Source organism: Schistocerca nitens, chromosome 5, assembly GCF_023898315.1.
Source record: "Schistocerca nitens isolate TAMUIC-IGC-003100 chromosome 5, iqSchNite1.1, whole genome shotgun sequence".
Lineage (NCBI taxonomy): Eukaryota > Metazoa > Arthropoda > Insecta > Orthoptera > Acrididae > Schistocerca > Schistocerca nitens.
The window spans coordinates 634137416-634161741 of NC_064618.1; the positions used below are offsets into that span (position 1 = coordinate 634137416).

At 39.8% G+C, this 24326-nt stretch overlaps 1 protein-coding gene across 1 annotated transcript in view; it reads left to right on the forward strand.

The window, feature by feature from the left end:
• Positions 1 to 24326, forward strand: part of LOC126259780 (venom allergen 5-like) — a 63094-nt gene that overhangs the window by 27098 nt on the left and 11670 nt on the right. Inside the window, exons 2-5 of the mRNA XM_049956787.1 lie at positions 3925 to 4036; positions 7819 to 7983; positions 12574 to 12655; positions 21784 to 21922. Coding sequence (XP_049812744.1) covers positions 3925 to 4036; positions 7819 to 7983; positions 12574 to 12655; positions 21784 to 21922 — 498 coding nt within the window. The remainder of the gene's footprint in view (positions 1 to 3924; positions 4037 to 7818; positions 7984 to 12573; positions 12656 to 21783; positions 21923 to 24326) is intronic.

A 24326-nucleotide genomic window follows, 5' to 3' on the forward strand; every position in this document is an offset into this window, starting at 1 on the left:
TCTAGCAGAATTTCATGATTTACACAATCAATAGCCTTTGAGAGATCACAAAAAATCCCAATGGGTGGTGTTCGGTTATTCAGATCATTCAAAATTTGATTGGTGAAAGCATATATGGCATTTTCTGTTGAAAAACCTTTCTGGAAACCAAACTGACATTTTGTTAGTACTTCATTTTTACAGATATGTGAAGCTACTCTTGAATACATTACTTTCTCAAAAATTTTGGATAAAGCTGTTAGAAGGGAGATTGGACGGTAATTGTTGACATCAGATCTATCCCCCTTTTCATGCAAAGGTATAACAATATCATATTTCAGTCTATCAGGGAAAATGCCCGGTTCCAGAGAGCTATTACACAGGTGGCTGAGAATCTTACTTATCTGTTGAGAACAAGCTTTTAGTATTTTGCTGGAAATGCCATCAATTCCATGTGAGTTTTTGCTTTTAAGCAAGTTTATTATTTTCCTAATGTCAGAGGGAGAAGTGGGTGAGATTTCAATTGTATCAAATTGCATAGGTATGACCTCTTCCATTAACAGCCTAGCATCTTCTAATGAACACCTGGATCCTACTATATCCACAACATTTAGAAAATGATTATTAAAAATATTTTCAACTTCTGACTTTTTGTTCGTAAAGTTTTCATTCAATTTGATGGTAATACTGTATTCCTGTGCTCTTGGTTGACCTGTTTCTCTTTTAATAATATTCCAAATTGTTTTAATTTTATTATCAGAGTTGCTGATTTCAGACATGATACACATACTTCTGGATTTTTTAATAACTTTTCTTAATATAACACAGTAGTTTTTATAATTTTTGATAGTTTCTGGGTCACTACTCTTTCTTGCTGTCAGATACATTTTCCTTTTCCGGTTACAAGATATTTTTATACCCTTAGTAAGCCATGGTTTGTTACAAGATTTCTTACGAGTATATTTAGCTATTTTCTTGGGGAAGCAGTTTTCAAATGCATTTACAAAAATGTCATGAAATAAATTATATTTTAAATTGGCATCAGGTTCACGGTACACCTCATCTCAGTCTAACTGCTGTAGGCTTTCCCTGAAATTTGCAATTGTTAAATCGTTGACTGAACGTACTACTTTGGAGGACTGTTTAGTATTGCTGAATGGAGCTATGTCATATATTGTAACTAGCTGTGCACCATGATCAGAAAGACAATTCTCAACAGGCTGAGCATTTATCTGGTTAAACTTATCTTGGTCTATAAAGAAGTAATCTATCAGTGAGCTGCTATCCTTTACCACCCGAGTAGGAAAATCGATAACGGGTGTCAAATTGATAGAACCGAGTAATACTTCAAGGTCATTTTTCCTATTACCCTATTTCAGAGAATCTACATCCTGTTGTTGGTAATGAGATTTTGTTGCTGGAGATGATTTTATGGCAATATTCTTTGCTGTTTCCATACATTCTGAATTCACCTTGATGTGAAATAATTTGCTACAGTAGCTTGAATGAACCCAGCACCAGTGTGGTTTCTGCACTACGATGGTCGTTTGAAAAGTCCATGCAAAAATAAAACCTACTAACGTGTTTGGGGTAAACCTTTTTTATTTTTCGACATAGTCTCCTTTTAGACTTATGCACTTTGTCCAACGCTGTTGTAATTTGTTGATCCCTTCCGAATAATATCATTTGTCCAAGTCTGCAAAATAGCTGTTAGCTGCTGCAGTCATTTGAATCAAATCTTTGTCCCACCAGCCATTGCTTCAAATTGGGGAAGAAATAGTAGTCCGAGGGAGCCAAGTCTGGAGAATAGGGGGGGGGGGGATGTGAAACGAGTTGGAATCCTGTTTCCATTAATTTTGCGACCACAACTGCTGAGGTGTGTGCTGGTGCATTGTCGTGATGGAAAAGGATTTTTTTGCGGTCCAATCGCAGGCGTTTTTCTTGCAGCTCGGTTTTCAAACGGTCCTACAGCGACGAATAACATGCACCTCTAATAGCTTTACCCTTTTCCAGATAGTCGATAAGGATTATCCCTTGCAAATCCCAAAAGACACTCGCCATAACCTTTCTGGCCGAGGGAATGGTCTTCGCCTTTTCTGGTGCAGATTCTCTCTTGGTACCGTATTGTTTAGATTGTTGTTTTGTCTCAGGAGAATAATAATGTATCCATGTTTCATCCACAATGAAGAAATGACGCTTGAAGTCCTACAGATTCTTCCCGAACAGCTGCAAAGAATCCTTGCAACACCTCACACGATTCCGTTTTTGGTCAAGCGGGAGCAATCGCGGAACCCATTGCGGATAGCTTTCTCGTGTCCAAATGTTTATGCAAAATATTATATACCCATTCATTCGAGATGACCACAGCACTAGCAATCTCACGCACCTTAACTCTTCTTTCATCCATCACCATATTGTGGATTTTATCAATGGTTTCTGGAGTCGTAACCTCCACAGGGCGTCCAGAATATTCAGCATCACTTGTGCCCATATGGCCACTCCAAAAATTTTGAAACCACTTATAAACTGTTGTAATCGAAGGTGCAGAGTCACTGAATGTTTATCAAGCTTCTCTTTAGTCTCCTGAGGCGTTCTGCTTTTCATAAAGTAATGTTTAATTACCACACAAAATTCTTTTTCGACCAATTTTTGACAATCACTCGACTTCCTTGATTCACACGAATGCCAAACACAAAGAAATAGACCAATACCACTGAGACTTGCTGCGCGTTCTTTCCAAACTAAACATAACCGTGATACGCTCCAGTGGTGCCATCTCTCGGACTTTGCACAGACTTTTCAAACGCCCCTTGTACACTGCCATTTATTAAACTCCTTGATGTTACACAGAATCTCAGTAAAAGAAAAGGAAAATGTACAATAGAATAGTCAGCAGCAACAGACAAGTTTGGGCTGTTAAAACAGCACCTGAAATCTGTTTCACAGACTGAGTAGGTACGTAGAATGCACACAAGTAATCTGACGAGAGTCCAGTCACTGCATGATGTCATCACTGCAGTTAATATAAGATGAACTGACCAGTAAACATTCAGAGATTGCAGGCTGATGCAGAAATTGAACCAGTGCTTCTGGTGCTAATTACCTAACAAACTCTGAGTTGTCAGTGAAGATGTCCAAGAGAGAGAGACAGAGAATGACTAAAGAAGATGGCAGCCTGCATATGCTTTTTCTACCAAAGGTACCACCTTTACACCATCCCATCTACAGTCTGCAGAATGCAGTGGCAAGATCAGTAGTGGGATGACACCTTGATCCTTCTCCTCAAATGCAAAGTAGCAAGTATTGCTCTTTGATGTGATTTGATGTCCTTATCTCTCCATAGCTGGACATTGTGATTACTAAATCAGGTGTTAAATGTTACATATTTCAGTCTATCGCAACAAACAAATATAGCTATCTGGCATCCCCTGACAGTGAATGACCTGCCAGAAATGTGCCAATCACCCTGTAACCCTGGACACCATTATGCCATGTTAATTATTACATCTTCTGCCACACTTACAACACATAATGACTTTTCTCAAACCAGCATTTGTGGACAGAGAACAAGTTGTAAGTTCCTCACTGCTGGCCTGTCTGTGGTAGTATGTTCTGCACTACTGTCACAACACACTTAGCTTTCATACCACTTGCTTTAGATTTACAAAATTATGATCATTTTTTGTGACTTTGGTCTTTTTTATGGAAACTATTGGATATGAGACTGTCACTTAGTGTAAAACAAATAGAAAGACTTGTAGTTTGGATGTAGCGAATAAATCAAAATTATATTGCCTCTTCTTATAAATGAAAGTTTGACAATAATTTTTTGTTATTTAGCGTAGAATGAGGCACTAAGAAAGCCAAGAGATAAACACACTGTGAAAATGTTAAATAGTAAAGTAGACACCCTACATCTATTATATGACATTTCAATGTTGCCAGGTTGAATGCTGTCACCCTAGCAGTAGTGGTCATTGCCACCTTGTTAACCAAAACCACAGGGCAGTCTAGTTACTGTAGTCTTTGCAGTAACCACACACTTTGCATTTACCAGGTAAGCTCTAGTTTAATTCCATTAAATACACTTTCTTTTCACAGTATTTTGTAAGACAGATAAAGTTGTATGCAACATTTCATTCACTCAATCAATTGTATCAAAAAGAAAATTCTCTTGAGAAAAGTATAAAACTATGAGCCCGAATTGCAGGCCAGTATTTACCTTTAGTAGAAATGTCAGTGCTGCTGATAGATTCATATAAAAGTACATACACTATCCTAGCTTTCATAACTAATATTTTCAGGGAGGAGAGGATAGGTTGGGGAAGGGTAAAAAAGAAAGGCATCTCACTCATATCCCAGAATGAGAAGGACACACCTGTACATCAACAGAATATTTTGATAAAATAAAAAAGTGTACTTTTGAATACATTATGGGCACAGCAGTGATCAATGTCTTATAAATAATTACTATTAAAAACAGTCTTGATCACGATTTATTTAACATGGTGACCGGTTTCAACCACTACTGTGGTCATCTTCAGACCATTGAGTAGGAACCTCTTTCTGTTGGAGAAACAGAAAGAGGTTCCTACTCAATGGTCTGAAGATGACCACAGTAGTGGTTGAAACCGGTCACCTTGTTAAATAAATCGTGATCAAGACTGTTTTTAATAGTAATTAAAAAAGTATACCCTTGTCATCACAGCAAGTGGATCCCTCTCATCCTGATGTCTGAGGTACTTGACCCTCCTTTTCAATTTTCCCCAGTCTACTTCTCTCTCCATTCTGAGGGTCAGAAACTCATGGCATTGTTTGATTCACAGCTAGATTAGGAATTTGCTCTGCTTGGTACTAGGTGTGTTTTGGCCTCTTCATCATTGAAATGCAAGTCACCAAAGTGGCATCAAATGAAAAGATTTGCACAAGGCAGCCGAACTCCCCAGGAGGTGATTCCCAACCAAATATACCATATGCACATTTTATTTTTCTTTCCTGAGGATGGAACTATTAATTAGGAAAGTTTATATACTTTTATATGTGTCTACCATCAGTACTGATATTTCTCCTGATTGTAGCTACTGGACACTAATTCTGCCTCATAAATTCATTCAGGCATTCACACTTCATGTTCTTTAGATCCCACTGTGAATGACAGCCTTTATCTGATACTTGTACATTATTTCTTTTTGAAGGTGTTGCACTGTAAGAGTGTTTGTACAATAAAAACGAAATGCTATGTGCTAAAAACAAGCTAAAATGTAAATTATGGTGAAAAATAATAAAAAGCTATTTGACATATTTTGTGCTGAGAAGTATATTTGGTTGTCTTAGCTTGGAAGTCAATGTGCAAGATTTTTTTCATATCTAACTCCCTTTAGCTTCATGGAACAATCTTTTGGGAAGAGCAGCTAAAGCAAAGAAAGTGTTTACTCAGCAAAAGTCTTGTATTAATGTTACATGAAGAAGATAGTCACTCATTCTGCTGAGGCCTCTTCAACGTCTTCTGGTTCTCACTCTCACTTCCTGATGCAATTGTATCTTAAAGTTATCTGTTGCAGTAACACAAATTCAATTTCAGTTGAATTTTGATTAACAGAGCCACAATTAAGATTTGTGCTGTTATTTTACGGGACTTTGCATTTTGCTGCAAGGATTTCTAGCAACTTTTGTGAAGACCTATAACAGAAATTGGTATAAAATGAAAATGAATTTTTTTAATTATTACTTGTGGTTTCAACAAATTATTGGACTGTCTATGTTCAACTACTGAAGAAATTTGCAGCACTTTTGTTGTTTTTACCACCTTCATCTTAGCCCATGTAAGCAAAAATGATATACTCATATATGGGAGTTCATTGATAGTTAATTATTACAAAAGTACACATAATTAGTTTATTTTATTCATTAAATTATTATTTATAGTTCTACAGATATGTATTACTAAAGCATTTTAAAGTCTGTCATGAAATATGCCATGAGCCATTGATTGATTATGAAGATAGCATTAGGGCAATCATATAAAGTCAGGATATTTTTTTAATATTCTACTGAAAACACAATCATAGTCGGTAGGTTACTAGTTTTTAGTGGCCTGATGAATTTTGTAATCTACTTTGGTGATATATTTTTGAAATTAATGTATGTTGGTGGTCTACCTAGTTTCCGCACAAGTAAATTATAACCCATCTGTTTTTGGCCCTTTATTGGTGGTGTAATGTTTGCTGCCATTGTGAGAAAGTAATCATTGAATTTATGGCCAATTATTTGCAAGTCTCACCATTTCTACCAAAGCTGTTTCATGGGGGCTCAGCTTTATTTGGATCACTATATTCATTTGTTTCTTGTCTAATAATGTTCCAAATTGTTTTTGGCTTATTTTGGATTGTTCGATTTTCTTAGCATAGTGCATGTGATTCACTTTTTAAAAATATACTTGAGGATTTTACAATATTGGTGATAACAAAGTTCCATCTCTTGACCTCAGTTTCTCCTCTGAATTAGGTAGAGTTCTCTCTTATTAGTAGAAGATAGTTTAGTCCCAGGAGCTATCCATCCCTTATTTGCTTCCGTTTGATTTGAGCCTTGCTTGTTCTAAGAGAGAATAAGACTCAAAGTTCTTCAGGAATATATTTAAGAAAGTGTTAAATTTTTCATCTACATTGTCTGCTTTACACATTTTTCCATAGCTTTCCACCAATAAATTTTTTCTAAATACTGTAGCTGAATCATTGTTTATGATTCTTCTATGATCTGTATCTATCTGATCAATATTCAGGGTCTTTATAATTAAACTTTGTGCTTGAGCCAGTATAGATGGAAAACTGTTTACCATATGGGTGCCCGGTTTTATATGAATGGTGTTCAGACTGAGCATTGCAGGATTTGCATTGTGTCATGACGTACTGTAAAGTCCCAGTACTGGTACAGTGGTGTAGGAGGAATTTGGACCCCAAGGACCAAGGACATGCAGCACAAATGGCACACGTTACAGTGGTCTGGTTCACCAACATGCGATACACGCTCTGTGAGAGGGAGTTTCTTTGGACTCAACTGTTTTGATGCATGATGGAACTCCACCACACACTGCATCATGAGGTCACTTGGTGCTCCACGACACATTTGGAGAAATCCAAATCAATGACCGATCATTCCAAACTGTATGGCTACCAAGTTCACTAGATTTGAACTCATTTGATTTCTGGCTATGGGTTTCCTGAAGGACATGTTTCATCAACACAACACTAAAACATGTGGGAGGTTGAAGATGAGCATAGAAAGGGAGGTAGCCAACATCGCACCTGTGACGTTTTGGGCAATAGTGGAGCAGTCTCGAGAGCAGTTCCCGGCTGTCATGGATGCAGTTGGTTGTCACATTGAACAACATTTGTAACCTGGAAAACATAGTGTGCAATTAACAAATGTTACCCTCTCCTGTGGAAATTAAAATGTGTTTCTTCCAGAGGTTAATTTGTTATTTTATTGTTAACAGTTGACCACCATAGTCAGAAAAACCTTTGGTTTGGTTAGGTATTACATCTGAATGGCCAACTGTTATTGCATTTAAAACTCAACAATTACTGACTGTTGCTAATGGCTGCTTCTCTTTGTGAGAGTTTATCTTGGGTCATTGCTCATTGGGCTCTCCTTCATAAAAGGAACTGAAAAATTTAATCAATGTATGAAAGAATGAGTATATCTATACCTTTTCCAGTTCCACATTGCATGAAGTACTGTTGCTTTTAAATGGAAATAATTCATCTATTTGCAGCAAAGATCCAATTTAACATCTTTATTAAGCAGAATAATTTTCATCAATTATCTACATGCCGTTTCCAGGGAATAGGCAGTGCTTGCTCTCAGGTGATGGCCAGGGGAGTGGATGATGCAGCCCAGCAAACCATACTGAAAGAGCACAACACACACAGGAACTACGTGGCATCTGGACGAGAGACACAGGGAGCTCCTGGACCTCAGCCTGCTGCATCCAACATGCTTAAGCTGGTGAGTACATTGAAGCAGTGTAAGCTTCCTGGATTTTAGAAACAGGCTGTACTGTCTAACTCCCAGGAAAGATGCTATCATAAAAATAATAAAGCAACAACAATATCGAAAATGTTACTGATAAACAAGCTGAGCACCATTTCATTTTACAGTACCTTCCTGTATCTTGGTCCCTTAAAATTTTATGAACACTGTTTTCTGCTGTTGAGAAATCTGACAATTCCTGCATGTTTCTCTTATCTGTTTACTGATGTTAACTTTGAAGGATTTTCCAAGTAATCATCTTTATATTTCACAGTATAATCAGTGAACTGAACTCATTTAATTAAGATACAGTTAATTAATATAATGTGGCATTTATTTTTTGATGGGCACCATAAAAATAATGATGCCTGAAAGAACATTATTTTCATAGCTTCCATGTAGACATGGCTCACACATGTCACAAGTATTCTGAGATACAACACAATACTGAATAAAAGGAGGGCTGCTGAAACGAAAATACATGGAGCAGAGATGACAGGTCTTTAAAGTAATTTCTTTGTCAAGTGGTAGACCTAGACATGGATGGAGGTGTAAAAGTGAGAAAATTAGGATGGGTGGGGGCTGAGTTCTCTGCTCAAGATGAGGGTTGTGGATAGCAGCAGAGGTGAGTCCTGGTGAAGATACAGCAACTCCTTACTAGTTGTTTACTAGTTCAGTACTGCTGTCTTGTGCTGCCCAGGCATTGATATATGGCAAGTGGTGTGCATGCATTGTTCTCAAGGCAGAGCACTGCACTGGCATCTCTAGTGTGTGAGGCGAATTGAAACGGCAGAATGCAGCCATGCTGTGGTTATAGGTGGCCAACAGAACTTCTCTAATGAAGAAGGTCGCACAATCACATTGGCAAGGCAATGGCATTGCCCAGAGTCAAATTCTGGATTGCTGAACAGCAGGGTCTGGTGGCTGCGGCAGTGTCTACTATCTGAACTAGGCAGACATCCATCGCTTGAGACCCAGTGGCGGCAGAGGTTACAGCAAAGAATCCTGGCTGACAAACAGCAGGTGCCTTGCATGGGCCTGCAGTGTCAAAAACGACACTGAGGTATACCAGGATTTAAATGCTCATTCTCAGTGCTGAATTCATGGAAGGGCTGTATTTGTGAGCTACCGTGAACCATCTGGAACAGGTCAATGATAAGGGTCTGGTGTAATCGTCAGTGTGTATCGATGAAGTGGAAGTCAGTCAGGCCCGACCGGCTTCTCAGAGGCTGTCCCCAGGGCATTGACACCTAGAATGGTGTCACAGAAGTCTTGCTACTGTTGAGATGTGCTGATCAATTATGGGTGGTGACCAGATGTGGCTGATATGGTGGATTTTGACTTCATTTTGGCATTCGTGGTCTCATGACACAGGAGCTGACATCACCTGCTGTCTGACTGTGGTCTCACTGCAGTTCTGAGCTACAGTTTCTGCTTCAAGTTTCCTCATAGTTTTCTCTGCTAAAGTTTCCTCCTTTCTGAAAAAAAAATTCACTCTTGAATTTTTCTGAAATAAAAACACTAGATAAGTAACACTTTGACACCTCATATGTGTTCCTCCACTCATGGTATCACATGGTATATTATTTGTCTGCCTTTACTAGCAGTTATCTACACTTTTTCACAACCGCTGAGTAGGTATGTTTTCATTTGCACATTGGTTACATTAGTTCACCTTTATGATTTAAATATTTTTTGACACTTAGCGCAATGCATTTCAAGAATTTATTCTCATTTTAAAGGGCACATGTGCATTTGTTTACATGAATATGTATCGTGATGTTTCCATTTGTGATTTTCTACCTCTCTTGCGTCTTTTTGAAATTAGACTGCAAATAGGAAATTGGACAAAATGAATCAGTGAGTGTTTTTAAATGTTAATGATGGAAATTGTACTTTTGCTTGACTACTTACAGGTCTTGTGCCTCCTCCACTATATAGAATATTGCATGCACACAAATCATCACTTACACTGTTTGTTAACAAAACATGTTACAAAGATACTATGACACTATGGCTTCACAAAGAGTTTGTACACAGTCAGAGTTGTTACAATGTTATTGGATTACATTGTGTACATATGTAGGGTTGTAAATTATTAAGTGTATTTTTGCTACTACTGACTACTAAATTATGGATTACTTTTTTTCTCTAATGATGCAGTGTACATATCTATGAAAATTTTGCAGGTATCATATGCAGGAGAAACATTTGAAGAAATTAACTGATTCATTATCTAGTTTGTCATTGAGAATTTTTTCTCCTTGCTTTTTGTGGTATACAAAAGTTTTGAGCTTCTCCATTAAATTCATTGTGTGAGGTTTGTGGAAGTGGTGGAGTATCTTACAATACTCTTATATGCATCCAAAAGGGTGTCCAGTGTTTTTTATGTATGTTGCTGTTGCTGATTTTGTAAATTGGTTATATGTGTAACAGTTGATAAGTTCACTGTATCTAATTTGAAAATTCCTTTGTCTTTGTAGTAGCTTGAGCAACTTTTACATGTATTTTGTACATTCCAGAATCGGAGAATTTATCTGTTTTATTGCTTAGGGTGTGGACATATTAAGTGATGATGTGCTATGTTATACAGAGTGAGTCTAACTATTGCCTCCAAGAATAATTCCGAAAGTGTGATAGGAGCTGAAAAGTTTGTGGGACAATGCATGGGACAATGGGGGCCATAATTTGACGTTGGTTTTTTGTGGCTAGATGGGATGCTATAGTTTGGTACTTATTTTTTGATAGCAGATATTGAGATGAATCCAATGATGTGTAACAGTAATGTCTGTGAAGGTCAACGAAGGTCACAAAGGTGGCATGAATGTCCATTTACAGAAGTTGTTTGAAGTGATGATCATTGGTATCAACGCAGTTTTGCAATCTTCTTATCATGGATTAAGTGGTATTCCTTATCACATCGGCACTTATCGAAGCACATGCTCTGACAATTCTCTCTCACATATCATTAGTTGTAGTTGGAACGTCTTTATAAACAATGTCTTTTACGAATCCCCACAAGAAAAAATCCAGAGGCGTCAAGTCTGGCGAATGATCCGCCCATGACACATCTCTGCGTCTAATCCAATGATTTGGTAATTGCCTCTGCATCTCGTTTCTAGCCATCAGCGAAAAATGTGCTGGACACCCATCATGTTGACACTTCATTCTGTTCCCTGTTCTTAAAGGTATTTCTTCCAATAACAGACCTAATGTTTTTTGCAGGAATGTGGTGTACTTCCTACCATTAAGATTTCCTTTGATGAAATAGGGGCCTATAATTCTGTCCTCCAGAATCCCACACCGTACATTCACTAACCATGGGTTTTGATGTTCAACTTGCCACAGCCAGCATAGATTTTCAGTTACCCAATAATGCATGTTATGCAAATTAACATTTCCGTGGTTTGTGAATGTAGCCTCATCAATAAATAAAATAAAATTCGTAAATGTGTCATCCCTCTGAATCTGAGGTTGGGCCCATCAACAAAATTCAATGCGACACATACAATACGTACCAGTTAATTCTTGGTGGAGATTGAAATGGTAAGGATGATATTTATGGCGATGCAGAACACGAGCAACACTAGTCTGGCTCATGCCAGATTCCCTTGTGATCTGGCATGAACTAACACAACGATCCCAAACCACAGTGGCAAGAGTACCAATTTCCGTTTCCTCGTTAGTAACTCCTTTGCGAGATATGTTTCCGACGTGTTAAATATCCAGTTGTTCTCAATTTATCATACACATATTTAAATGTACGACGTATAGGGTGAGCACGCTCAGGATACCTTTCAGCGTATAAGTCTCTAGGTCTCACTGAATTTCATTGGCATTCTCCATAAATGAGAAGCATATCGACTTGTTCTTCGAAGGAATACATCATTCACATCCGCTTGATTCGACGATTCTAGTCTTACTGTTCCTATTTGTGTTGTTTTGTGAAACTGTCAAATGGTGTTCACATGTGAATAGCATGTTAGATGGATACGCCATATTCTGCGAATATTTACTATTTGCATGATATACGAGAGAGAACTGTCAGACATGTGCTTCGATAAGTGCTGAAGTGACCACTCAATCCATGATAAGAAGATTGTATCACTTCATTGATACCTATGACCATCACTTTGTGAACACCTTCTGTAAATGAACGTTCATGCCAGCTTTCTGACCTTCATTGACCTTCAAAGACCTTACTGTCACACATCATTGGATTCGTCTCGATAGCCGCTATCAGAAAGTAAGTATCAAACTATATGGTCCAATTTTTTTTTAAAAAAAACTAAGTTGACCTTCATATCTCTGATGCAACCACACCTAGAAACAAAAAAACCAATGTCATATTGTGGCCCCCATTGTCCCATGCAACATTTGTCACACAAACTTTTCAGCTACTGTCATACTTTTGGAGATATTCTAGGTGTCAATAGTTAGTGACTCATCCTGTATATCATGGCTGTAGCTTCACAATGCTCCTAACAAGCATATTATAGACTATATACATGCAGAGTTTGGCAACAATAATTAATAGTATACTGTAATTGAAAACCTTACTTTCAGGAATGGGACAATGAACTGGCAACTGTTGCTCAGCGGTGGGCTGATCAGTGTACTTCTGGTCATGATACATGCAGACGTGTGTGTAAGTATAAATACACTCCTGGAAATTGAAATAAGAACACCGTGAATTCATTGTCCCAGGAAGGGGAAACTTTATTGACACATTCCTGGGGTCAGATACATCACATGATCACACTGACAGAACCACAGGCACATAGACACAGGCAACAGAGCATGCACAATGTCGGCACTAGTACAGTGTATATCCACCTTTCGCAGCAATGCAGGCTGCTATTCTCCCATGGAGACGATCGTAGAGATGCTGGATGTAGTCCTGTGGAACGGCTTGCCATGCCATTTCCACCTGGCGCCTCAGTTGGACCAGCGTTCGTGCTGGACGTGCAGACCGCGTGAGACGACGCTTCATCCAGTCCCAAACATGCTCAATGGGGGACAGATCCGGAGATCTTGTTGGCCAGGGTAGTTGACTTACACCTTCTAGAGCACGTTGGGTGGCACGGGATACATGCGGACGTGCATTGTCCTGTTGGAACAGCAAGTTCCCTTGCCGGTCTAGGAATGGTAGAACGATGGGTTTGATGACGGTTTGGATGTACCGTGCACTATTCAGTGTCCCCTCGACGATCACCAGTGGTGTACGGCCAGTGTAGGAGATCGCTCCCCACACCATGATGCCGGGTGTTGGCCCTGTGTGCCTCGGTCGTATGCAGTCCTGATTGTGGCGCTCACCTGCACGGCGCCAAACACGCATACGACCATCATTGGCACCAAAGCAGAAGCGACTCTCATCGCTGAAGACGACACGTCTCCATTCGTCCCTCCATTCACGCCTGTCGCGACACCACTGGAGGCGGGCTGCACGATGTTGGGGCGTGAGCGGAAGACGGCCTAACGGTGTGCGGGACCGTAGCCCAGCTTCATGGAGACGGTTGCGAATGGTCCTCGCCGATACCCCAGGAGCAACAGTGTCCCTAATTTGCTGGGAAGTGGCGGTGCGGTCCCCTACAGCACTGCGTAGGATCCTACGGTCTTGGCGTGTATCCGTGCGTCGCTGCGGTCCGGTCCCAGGTCGACGGGCACGTGCACCTTCCGCCGACCACTGGCGACAACATCGATGTACTGTGGAGACCTCACGCCCCACGTGTTGAGCAATTCGGCGGTACGTCCACCCGGCCTCCCGCATGCCCACTATACGCCCTCGCTCAAAGTCCGTCAACTGCACATACGGTTCACGTCCACGCTGTCGCGGCATGCTACCAGTGTTAAAGACTGCAATGGAGCTCCGTATGCCACGGCAAACTGGCTGACACTGACGGCGGCGGTGCACAAATGCTGCGCAGCTAGCGCCATTCGACGGCCAACACCGCGGTTCCTGGTGTGTCCGCTGTGCCGTGCGTGTGATCATTGCTTGTACAGCCCTCTCGCAGTGTCCGGAGCAAGTATGGTGGGTCTGACACACCGGTGTCAATGTGTTCTTTTTTACATTTCCAGGAGTGTATAAGCTCAGGCACTGGAAGGCTGTATATTTAATTATATTTATTATTATTGGTCTCACGTATGACGATACACATACATGATTTGTGCAGTACGTTCAACAACGGTGTATGCAATATATGTCTGGTTTGGAATATAAGTCTAGTTATGATATTAAGTTAAAACACAAACCCTATATTTGTTTAAAAAATACCAAAATCATGGTCTACAAAGAAATGTGTTATGTGCCAGGAGCAGATTGGCACAAGAGACAAAAATAACAGAGGTCTTAGCCCACTATTTTCTGCATCGAAACTTAATTTATTGAGCAGTTGCACTCACAGTGACTGTAATAAAGCCAACTAGTAACATTAAAGAGTAGTAGAGACTCTTTCCTAGTTCCTTATTAGACAAGATTTCTTCAAAACTTAATAACCCAAATATTCTGTGTCTTTTACCCCCAATGCTTTGCACTAGAAGATTAGGTGTGCCGTGGCTTCATCCCTCTCACCACTTAGTCTATGCTTAGGAGCTTCATTCTTTATACCCATTGTGTGTAGGTGTTTCTTAAAGTTCCCATGGCCAGTTATTAATAATAACATGATTTTAATCTGTATCCTCTTCAGGGTTACAGAACTTCTCTGGAAAGATGGTCTTGGCATTATAAGTTTGCCATGTTTTTGTTTTTGGATCTTAGCCCAATATTCTACATACTGCCTACTAAACCAGCTATGTAGTTTTGATTTTAGCATTGTCTTAGTGATGGTTAGGACAGGTTCTGGTCCAATAAATGGAGTCTTCACACCTGTCCTGGCCAGCCTGTTATCTTGTTCATTCTTGCTAGTTATCAAGTGACCACGGTCCCATGGCAGGTTTACCTTGTTGCTATCCCATAGTTTCACAAGGACATCATGGCATTCTCCTACAGTCTTTTATCTTGTTGCAGGGGCTGATAAAGGTTTCAGTGCTGCTTGGCTGTCTGAATAAATACAGATGCTATGATCCTCGCAGCACCTACGCAAACTCTCCTCTATGCACTCTCTGACAGGAGGTATCCTCCCCTGGAATACTGTGGTCAGCTTCCCCACAGAAAGTGCTCTTTATAGTCGAGTTTGTTCCGCACACACCACAGCCTCGCTACCTACGTCTGTTGTTGACCCATCAGTAAACCATCCTACGTCTCCTCAGTGATGTTGTGGTTTGTTCTTCCCCTGCTCTCCACTTCCAACTGTTACACTGGAGGTTTATTGAAGAAGCTGGAAAGTATTGTGTGATCAGCTGACATTTCCACAACAACCTATATCTATCACATGCACTATACTGGCGTGGGATTCTGGATATCCTAAAGGTATCCAGTTATTTCCAGTTTCTATTCTGTATGCCACTGCTACTTTCTCCATTGTAACCCAAAGGTGTAATGAGGGTGTTGTAATGTCTCTTGCAGCGGTCTCTCCGCGATATTTTCAGAAATTTTTATAAATTATATAACTCAGTACATATCTCGAAATATCTCTTCTTATCTTACCGATTCCTAAACTTTAACATACGATGATTATCAATGCAAAGTAGTTTCAAGCCCTATTATTCCTTGGAGCGTACATTTACTCCATGGAATAGCTTCTCTGCTATCTATGTTTTCTCTTATGAAAAGAAGGATTCAGATCTTGCCGATTAGCCGTGAAAGAAGGAAGATGTATATGTATGTGTTGTTGAGCTAGTCGCCATCTTGATGAGAGTCTGTATGAGAAGGAATTTAATACATGAACTAAACTAAAGTAAGTGTGTTCGCGTATTATTTAACTGATTATTATTGACAGTGTCTGCTTATTACGCTGTGTTGTACGGGATCAGTGGGGAACGTCTGATTTACACTGGACGAACCTGCCATTTTGTACGCTCAAGATATCCAGTTTATTACTTTCAATAAATGGGCTAACACGGCCTTACCAGCAGATCTCCGGTCTTCCCCATGTGATCACCGAAAGTTAATAATTATTACAAATGTTTTCAAGAGATCGACTGACGATTTTAGTCTCACCGAGACTTCGAAATTGCTTCACTGCCTTATGGAATTTAAGTTAAGCTCAATTTAAACAGGATAGAACAGTACTGAACTGTGTGACTGTGATAAGCCTGCTTTGTGAATGAAAATTCCCTTAATATACACGTGTTTTTTACTATCCTCATCAGTGAAGCTAAATCAGGCCAGTGTGAGAGAGGTTTTTAAATTTCAGATCCCACAAAAAATATTAAAGTGTGTCCAGCATGGTCTCCACCCCAGCAGTGGGCATGCTGCCAATTCCTCTTGTTATGGCTAAGCTGGTCAGTCTCTGCACCTTGCAGAGCCCCTTAGTAGCGACCTTCTGCTCTACTTTATTCCACCATATTGTAGCCCCACAAATTACAATATCTCTTATTACAGAGGTGTGTATCAACCACTCATGGGTTTTTGCCCCAGGTTTTATGACCCTTCTGGGGCTCATAAGAGTACCTTTTACCTTGGAACATATATTCCTTATGCGAGGGGTCTATGATAGTTTCAATCCATGGCTATGTCTACATATTTCACTACTCCTTCTACTGGTAGAATTTTGTCAAGAAGCCTGATAGTCCAGTCTGTGTACTGGATATGCTTCCTTGTAAATGGCTGGCTGCTGTGGCCGAGCAGCTCTAGGCACTTCAGTCTGGAACCGCGCTGCTGCTACAGTCGTAGGTTCGAATCCCACCTTGGGCATGGATGTGTATGATGTCCTTAGGTTAGTTGGTATACGTAGTTCTAAGTCTAGCGGACTGATGACCTCAAATGTTAAATCCCATAGTGCTCAGAGCCATCTGAACCTTTTAAATGGTACTATAACAGTTTTCTTGGGACTGACCCTTAAATCTTGCTTCCTGCACCAGCTTTGCACATTGTTCACTGCACATTGTGCTATTGTTCTAACACTACCAACGTAGTTTGAAAAAGCATTACTAGATTCAACAGTAGTGGGGACTAAATCTCATCTTGAACACTCCCTATGATGGTGTTGATCACCATTTTCTGAGTCATCATGGTGGCTTCTATCTTTCTTCTGCTCAGCATGGTCTTCACCTACCTGCATATGGTGGTATCGGTACCATGTTATTCTGCAGCTCTAACCTAGTATTCTTATGTTGTATTGCCAAAATTCTCCTTGAAATCGCGCAAGATGAAGAGAGCAATTTCCAGAAAGTGTAGTTTTTTCCAGCTTCCAAGCAAGTCAGTAAAGTGCTGTATCACATAATTTGTATAGCTGATTGTATGTGTTGCCTTAAATGTAGAAGAACTTCAACTAACACCTTTTCCCTAATGTGTACATGAACCAGTTTTTCTAATGTTGTCAGAAGAAAGAAGGACAGATGATTGGTCTCATATCCTAAGCCACGATATCACCAATTCTCCCTGGCTTCAGAATCATAAAAACTCTCACTGTTCTCCCGGCATTACAAGTAATTCTTTCTATTAGCTTGACCCTAAACTGTCTACACAGGAATCTAGTTAATCCCTTTCCTGCTTGTTACAGAACAGCTGGAAAGATTCAGTCTGGTCTGGTGATTTGAATGGTTAAAGCATTCCCAGCATCAACAGAATTTTCTTTGAAAAATCAACACATTCACTGGTAGGTGTCCTTTGATTACCTGTAAATCAGTCCCTCCCAGGCACTGACTCTTGGCCAGAGTGCTTTGAGTCCTGTGGAGAACATGCAGCATCTCACTCATTGTCCTTGTAGGTTCACCCTCTTCTTTCTTAGAGTACATCCTACATTAGTTAATTTTGTGTTTTTTCAGGATCCCGCTTTTAAGCTGTCAGACTTGGACAGTGTCTTGGCTCAGTGTACAAGTGTTCTCAGTACCCCATTTTTCTGCGTCAGATGATAGCTACTTTAAGCCTCTAGATATTTGTCGGTGTGTGTTGGTTTCCTATACACACTGTGGCTTAATGTGCCGCCTGTCTTCCTTTTCACCAGGACATCTAGGAATGGGACTTAATGTTGGGGTGTCTCGAGTTCAGATGGTCAAGGACTCACCCAGTCTTTTCCAACTAAACAAGATCAGGGCAGTCCTTGAAATGGTAAAAGTCGATCTGGGGTTAAAAACCTGCTATCTACCAGATACCATGTGAATGTGGTATGTCTTGCATCGGTCAGACCACCATAAGAGGTGAAATAAGATGTAAAAAACACCAAAGGCATATCAGGCTACGACAGGCCACTAAATCAGCAGTATCAGAACATTGCCTGGAATTTGAACACGCCAGGCATTATGATAAAACAAGGATCCTGGCTCAGACCCCAGATTTTGGGGTAGTGTGATTACTGAATCTATTGAAATCAAGATGACAGAGGACCGCATCGACTGGGAAGCAGGATATAAGCTCAGTATGGTGTGGAATCCCGCTTTAGAATTGCTAAAGAAATAACAGAAAAAAGTTCCCTTCTCTGGCAACGAACCTCAGACAACCAGGGACGTAATGAAAGGGATCGAATCTCTTATGGAGCGCCAGGCGGCTACTACCTCCTTGGGAGACAATTGTGGCGGTCATGGACAAGAGAGGAAACAACATCAGCCACCTGAAACCTCAGGCACCATACATCCTAGAAGCAGACACAGTACAGAACTCCAGACGGCGACCACCACCACAAGAGGTTGCTGCGGCATGCACGGACAGAATATACAATTCCCAAAGCAGCCTGATTCGGCAGGAAGCGCACCTTGTAGGGGCGCACCGAATCCATAAGCCAAGGAGTGACAGGGGCATGATAGAAAGCCGGAGCGGTCGCCAACAGCATAAAAAACGCCTGCAGGGTGTCGAAAGTGCTGGGAACACGCCAAGCGGCCGCGCACCTAGAACGGAACGAAGAAGGAACGCCTAGAGATAAATAGCACCGCCAGAAACGGTCGCAGCGGGCACGGACGGCGTAGGGAACACCAGACACATAAATTCGGTACACGGTCAGCTTATTGGCTAGTCGCAGGAAACAATTGACGAAGACGCCGAGTTACGACGTCGGAATATTGTGTTGGGAAGACGCAGACCACCGACAGTACCGGTACGTCCGATTCCATGAGATACTAACTCAGCGATGTATTACATGGCAGTGAAAAAAAATAACTTTAAATTAAGCCTGCTGATTATCTTTTAATGTATTGAGCTAAAAAGCTGCTAATTCCCTGTACAAGTTGAATCAAATACACAAAACGGGATTTCTATTAAGGCAACATAAAAATCTTTGGTAAAAATTGATAGTTTTCTAAAATTTTAGAGTTTATTATATTTGTTAGCAAACACAAAAACAGAGTTAATTTACAATAAAAGTAGATAATATATGGGGCTACTCCTCTTTAAGGGGAAACTAAATGTAATGCAATATTATGTTAGAATATCTACTATAGTAACTAAATCACAAAAGCCGATTTACTACAAATTACTCTTATACCATGCAAAGGACAGTGGTAGCTTCCGAAAATTCTCAAATATGTTTATTTGCGGTGACATACGATGGAATTCAGGGGTGACGTATTTTTTGACAGTAGCTGTGAACCACAAAGGTTGATTTGCTACATAGTAAGTTACGTATCCAAAACACTTGTAACGGTAACTCTCGAAAATATAGTTTTTAAGTGTTCGAAAACTACCAAAAAACCTATTTCTCACGTAATTATACAATGGAATTAGAGAAAGATTGGTTTGAACGAGTAAAGGACTACTGTTCTCAAAAATTTTAGGAGAGCGCAATTATGTCTGCGCCTACAATTAACAGTACAGGTATATTGCGGCACTCGTAAGTGTTTGAAATTTCACTATACATCACAATACAAAGGGGTATTGATATAGTCAATGAAAGATTTAAAGATTATTCAGAAGCGATGCGTACAGTAAAACATGCGAATATAGAACTTCAGATCGGCACACGAAACATATACAGCACCATCAAGGCATGACTTCTGCCTGCTGCCGCAAACAAAAGCAATGCATATGTTCTTTGTCCTTACTTTCTTGCAAAGAACTAGCGGACGGAGAAACACATGCACACACCAATGGGTTTCCTTACAGTCCACTGCTCAGTTCCCGTTTTATCCATATCGCCATACTAAGCATTTATATGGTTCAAATGGCCCTGAGCACTATGGGACTTAACATCTGAGGTCATTAGTCCCCTAGAACTTAGAACTACTTAAACCTAACTAACCTAAGGACATCACACACATCCATGCCCGAGGCAGGCTTCGAACCTGCGACCGTAGCGGTCGCGCTGTTCCAGACTGTAGCGCCTAGAACCGCTCGGTCACACAGGCCGGCAGCATTTATATAACTTTACTGATTTTATGTAAGCTGTTTATATGTAGGAAAATTTAAGAACATATAGGCCTGTATTAGAATATGTGTTAACCAAATTTTTCCTCTCAGACTACAAACTATTTTATAGATTGTAGAAGGCTTGACTTATAACAAACCCTTGTACTTTGTTTTTGAATGTCTGGGAATTTCTAGTTTCCTGCTTGATAGTATATGGTTCTATTTTTCATTAAAAAGTATGTAGCAAAGATAAAATAAAGTAACATTGTCAGATCGTTTATTATTCAAATATTTAAAAAAATGCTGATACCAACCCAGTAGCTACATTGCATTAACATTCAATTCAAAAACATTTTTAATGGTAATTTTATAAGAAAAGCTACAGTTCTGAGATACAATTGCACGATAAATTCCTGCAAGTTTTTTCATGTCAGATGCTACATTTGCAAATTTATTGCCAAGACAATTTCATTTTCCACATAACTGCCAACTATTTCATCTCAGCACTGTTTTGTATGACGAAGTCCTTTAACTACAAGAATATTTTAATTGAATGGCAATTTTTTTCTAATTGAAGACAGTAATACATCCCTAAATTAGGCTTTTGGACTTTTATAGTTGTTACCTTCTCGAATTCCATTTGTTACAAATCCAGCTAGTCGAGTATGCATCGCATATGTCCTGTCTTGTATCAATGCCTTTCTACAGATTTCTCCATGCACTCCCTACCCCCAATCCCTCCTCTCTCGCTCACACACATGAACTCATCCACACTCCACTCCCCCTCCCCCTCCCTGTATCCCCTCCCCAACACATACACACATGTTTTTTTCCATGTGTCAAATGCTACCACTGTTACTTTCAAAGAATGTCTGCATCTCTGGCTGTTGGTACACGTTCATTAAATTATCAATGTTGTAAGGTAAGATTTCTCCTTGTTCAGGTCAGAGCTGTGAATGAATAAACTCATTGTCATCATAGAGTGTCATCTGTAATTTTTTTAATGGGTAACACAAGATTTTGCTCATTACTTACGTTTCTAAAATACCAATTAAGTCATAATAAAACTGAAAGAGAAGACAATAATCAATAATAAAGTTAGTAACATGCTGTATTGCTTGAACACCAAGTCTGTTTAGCAGTAGCAAACAAAAATGTAAACTGACAGCTGAAGCACCTGAGAATGAATCAAGATGCATTAAAAATGATAAAATAATAGACATTAGAAACACTGACTGTTGAGTAAAATATGGTCTTTATGTTTTTCCACTAAACTGCAGTAATAAAATTATGTTGTTAATCCTGTTTCTCATGTCAGATAGTAACTCGTCTGTTGTTTATGTTCTTGCCCCAGTTGCACCATACGACTTCTTTAATAATAACCTTTTATATTGTTTCAGCACGATTTTCTGCTGTAGGCCAAAATGCATATCAGTCGTGGACTACAGGAACACTACAAGGAGCTCAGTGGAATAATACTGTGCAGTCTTGGTATAATGAAGTTAAACACTTCAACAAAAATAATGTCGACAATTATGTGTAAGTGTGTTAATCCACACTGGTATAATATATACATTGATAAAGCATGTTTGATATATGTATTTCCTAGAAGATCATTTACACACTGAGGTCAGAAGACTAAAAGCAGCATGGATTCATATCCTGATTAGCATAATTCTATTCCTTTTTCTTCAAAGTTATGTCTACTTTTTGCCTCATTAACATACATGGAATCTCTTAACCTTATGTTTCATATTCATTTTGAATTATTGTTCCTATCAAGGATGTCTAAATATCTAATTCTAAATGTTTATCACATTCACTTTTTGCAGTGACTGAGCTATGACAATCCAGGAAAGTTGTCAAGCTCAATTTGTACTCAGAACCATGAGTTTAGTGAAGCTCAAAACACAAAGTGTGGAATGTATATTGAAAAGATGGGTTAGACTCCATAGGAGAGTGGGATATTCATTGCAATGGACAAAAATATTGTGTCTATCAAGGATGTTGACCCCATCCTCACCAAAGGCCAGCTACACACTTCCGTCCACATTAAACCTACCAACAAACAGCACATTTTGATAGTTGCCATTCTTTCCACGTCAAACATTCCCCGCCATACAGCCTTGGCATTTGAGGCAAAGATATTTGTTTGAATGCAGATTCTTTACAGCAATACACCACCATTCTCACCTCAGCCTCACTGTGCGTAATTATCCCAGCAGCCTAGCTCAAAAGCAAATATTCAGGGCCATCACATCCAATCTTGGTAATTCTGATCCCTCCAAAAAACGGCTTCAGAGCACACCACTGGCGACTCAGTATTATCCTGGTCTGGAATGTATTAATCGGTCAGCCCTGTAATTGGCAAAGCATACACTATCAAAGGCAGAGCCACCTGTGAAACAACCCGTGTCATATACCAGCTGTTATGTAAACACCATTCAGCCTTTTACATCGGCATGACTACCACCAAATTATCAATTAGGATGAATGAGCATAGGCAGAGGATGTGTACTGGCAACATGCAATGTCCTGATGCAGAGCATGCTCTACAACGTGACAATTGGGACCTCAGTGCCTGCCTTACCACACGCACCATCTGGATTCTTTCCCCAGACACCAGTTTCTCAGAATTCTGCAGGTGAGAACTAGTGCTACAACATGTCCTTGGTTCTCACCACCCACCTGTCCTTCATTTACGTTAATGTCTTCTGTCTCACCATTTCTTCACAGTAACTACTCTTTTCTTCACCCCATTTTAGTTTTCTACATCTTTAATTGTCTTACCCATCAATTTTTCACTAACACCCTTTCCACCTCTGTTATATACAATGAACCTAGCTTTTCAGTCTTATTAACTCATGCACGATGTTTAAGCAGTAATCTCTGTCTTGCATATTACCCTATCATCCACCTTTAAGCTCTCAGGTTTTTAAGTCTCATCCAATGCAGTTCCCAACAATCAGTCTTTCCTTCTCATCCTGTGCAGTAAGCCTCCCCTGACCCGTAGTTCTGGGTGACTTTCCTGAAATCCACCCCTTTGCCTAGACCTCTCCAGTCCATTTCCTTCACCCCTCTTCCTTTCCCTTCAACCGTTCTGCCTAAAGAAGGAGCCACTAGGCTCCAAAAGCTTGCCTAATTACAACCCTCTCTTATATGCATGTTGTGCCACTGCTTGCTGAGTAAATTTTTTGTCTATCCAATTTAAATATTTTGTCAAAAATGACTCAAATTGAGTCTGTCTGCAAAGTAATATGTACAAAACTAACAAGTCTAGGTGAATTCTAGTTAATAATCCAATTCTTTTACTGGCCACCTCATTCTGCTGTAACAGTTGCAGAAACATTTTTAAAAAGTTTGCTCTCAGTAACACAGAAGTACCCTAATTATGCAATAGTGGCTGGATGCAACTTTAACCTACAAATTATAGCCTGGGACATCTATGGGTTCATTGCTAGTGCTATAGACAGACAGTCTTGTGACATAGTACTGAATGTATTTTCCAAAAACTATCTTAAGCAGGTAGTTAGACAAGCCCCATACAATGGAAATATTTTAGACCTGGAGCTATGGACAGACCTGACTGACCTTATCAACAGTGTCTGTGTAGAGACAGGGATTAGTGATCAAAATGTTATCATAGTGGCAATGGTTTCTAAGGTTAATAAATCCCTCAAGAAAGCTAGGAGAGCTTTTTTGCTCGAAAGGGCAGATAAGCAGTTGTTAGTATCCTACTTAGACAATAAGTGGACATCATTTAGTTGCTGTGTAAAGGATGCAGAGGGATTATGGGCAAAGTTTAAATTGTTTGTAAATCATGATCTGGAGAAGTAAATTATGAGTAAGTGTATTAACGATGAAAAAGACCACCTGTGCTTTCATAACAGAATTCAGAAAATGCTGAGAAAACAGAGATGGTCACATTCTCTGTTGAAGAGTG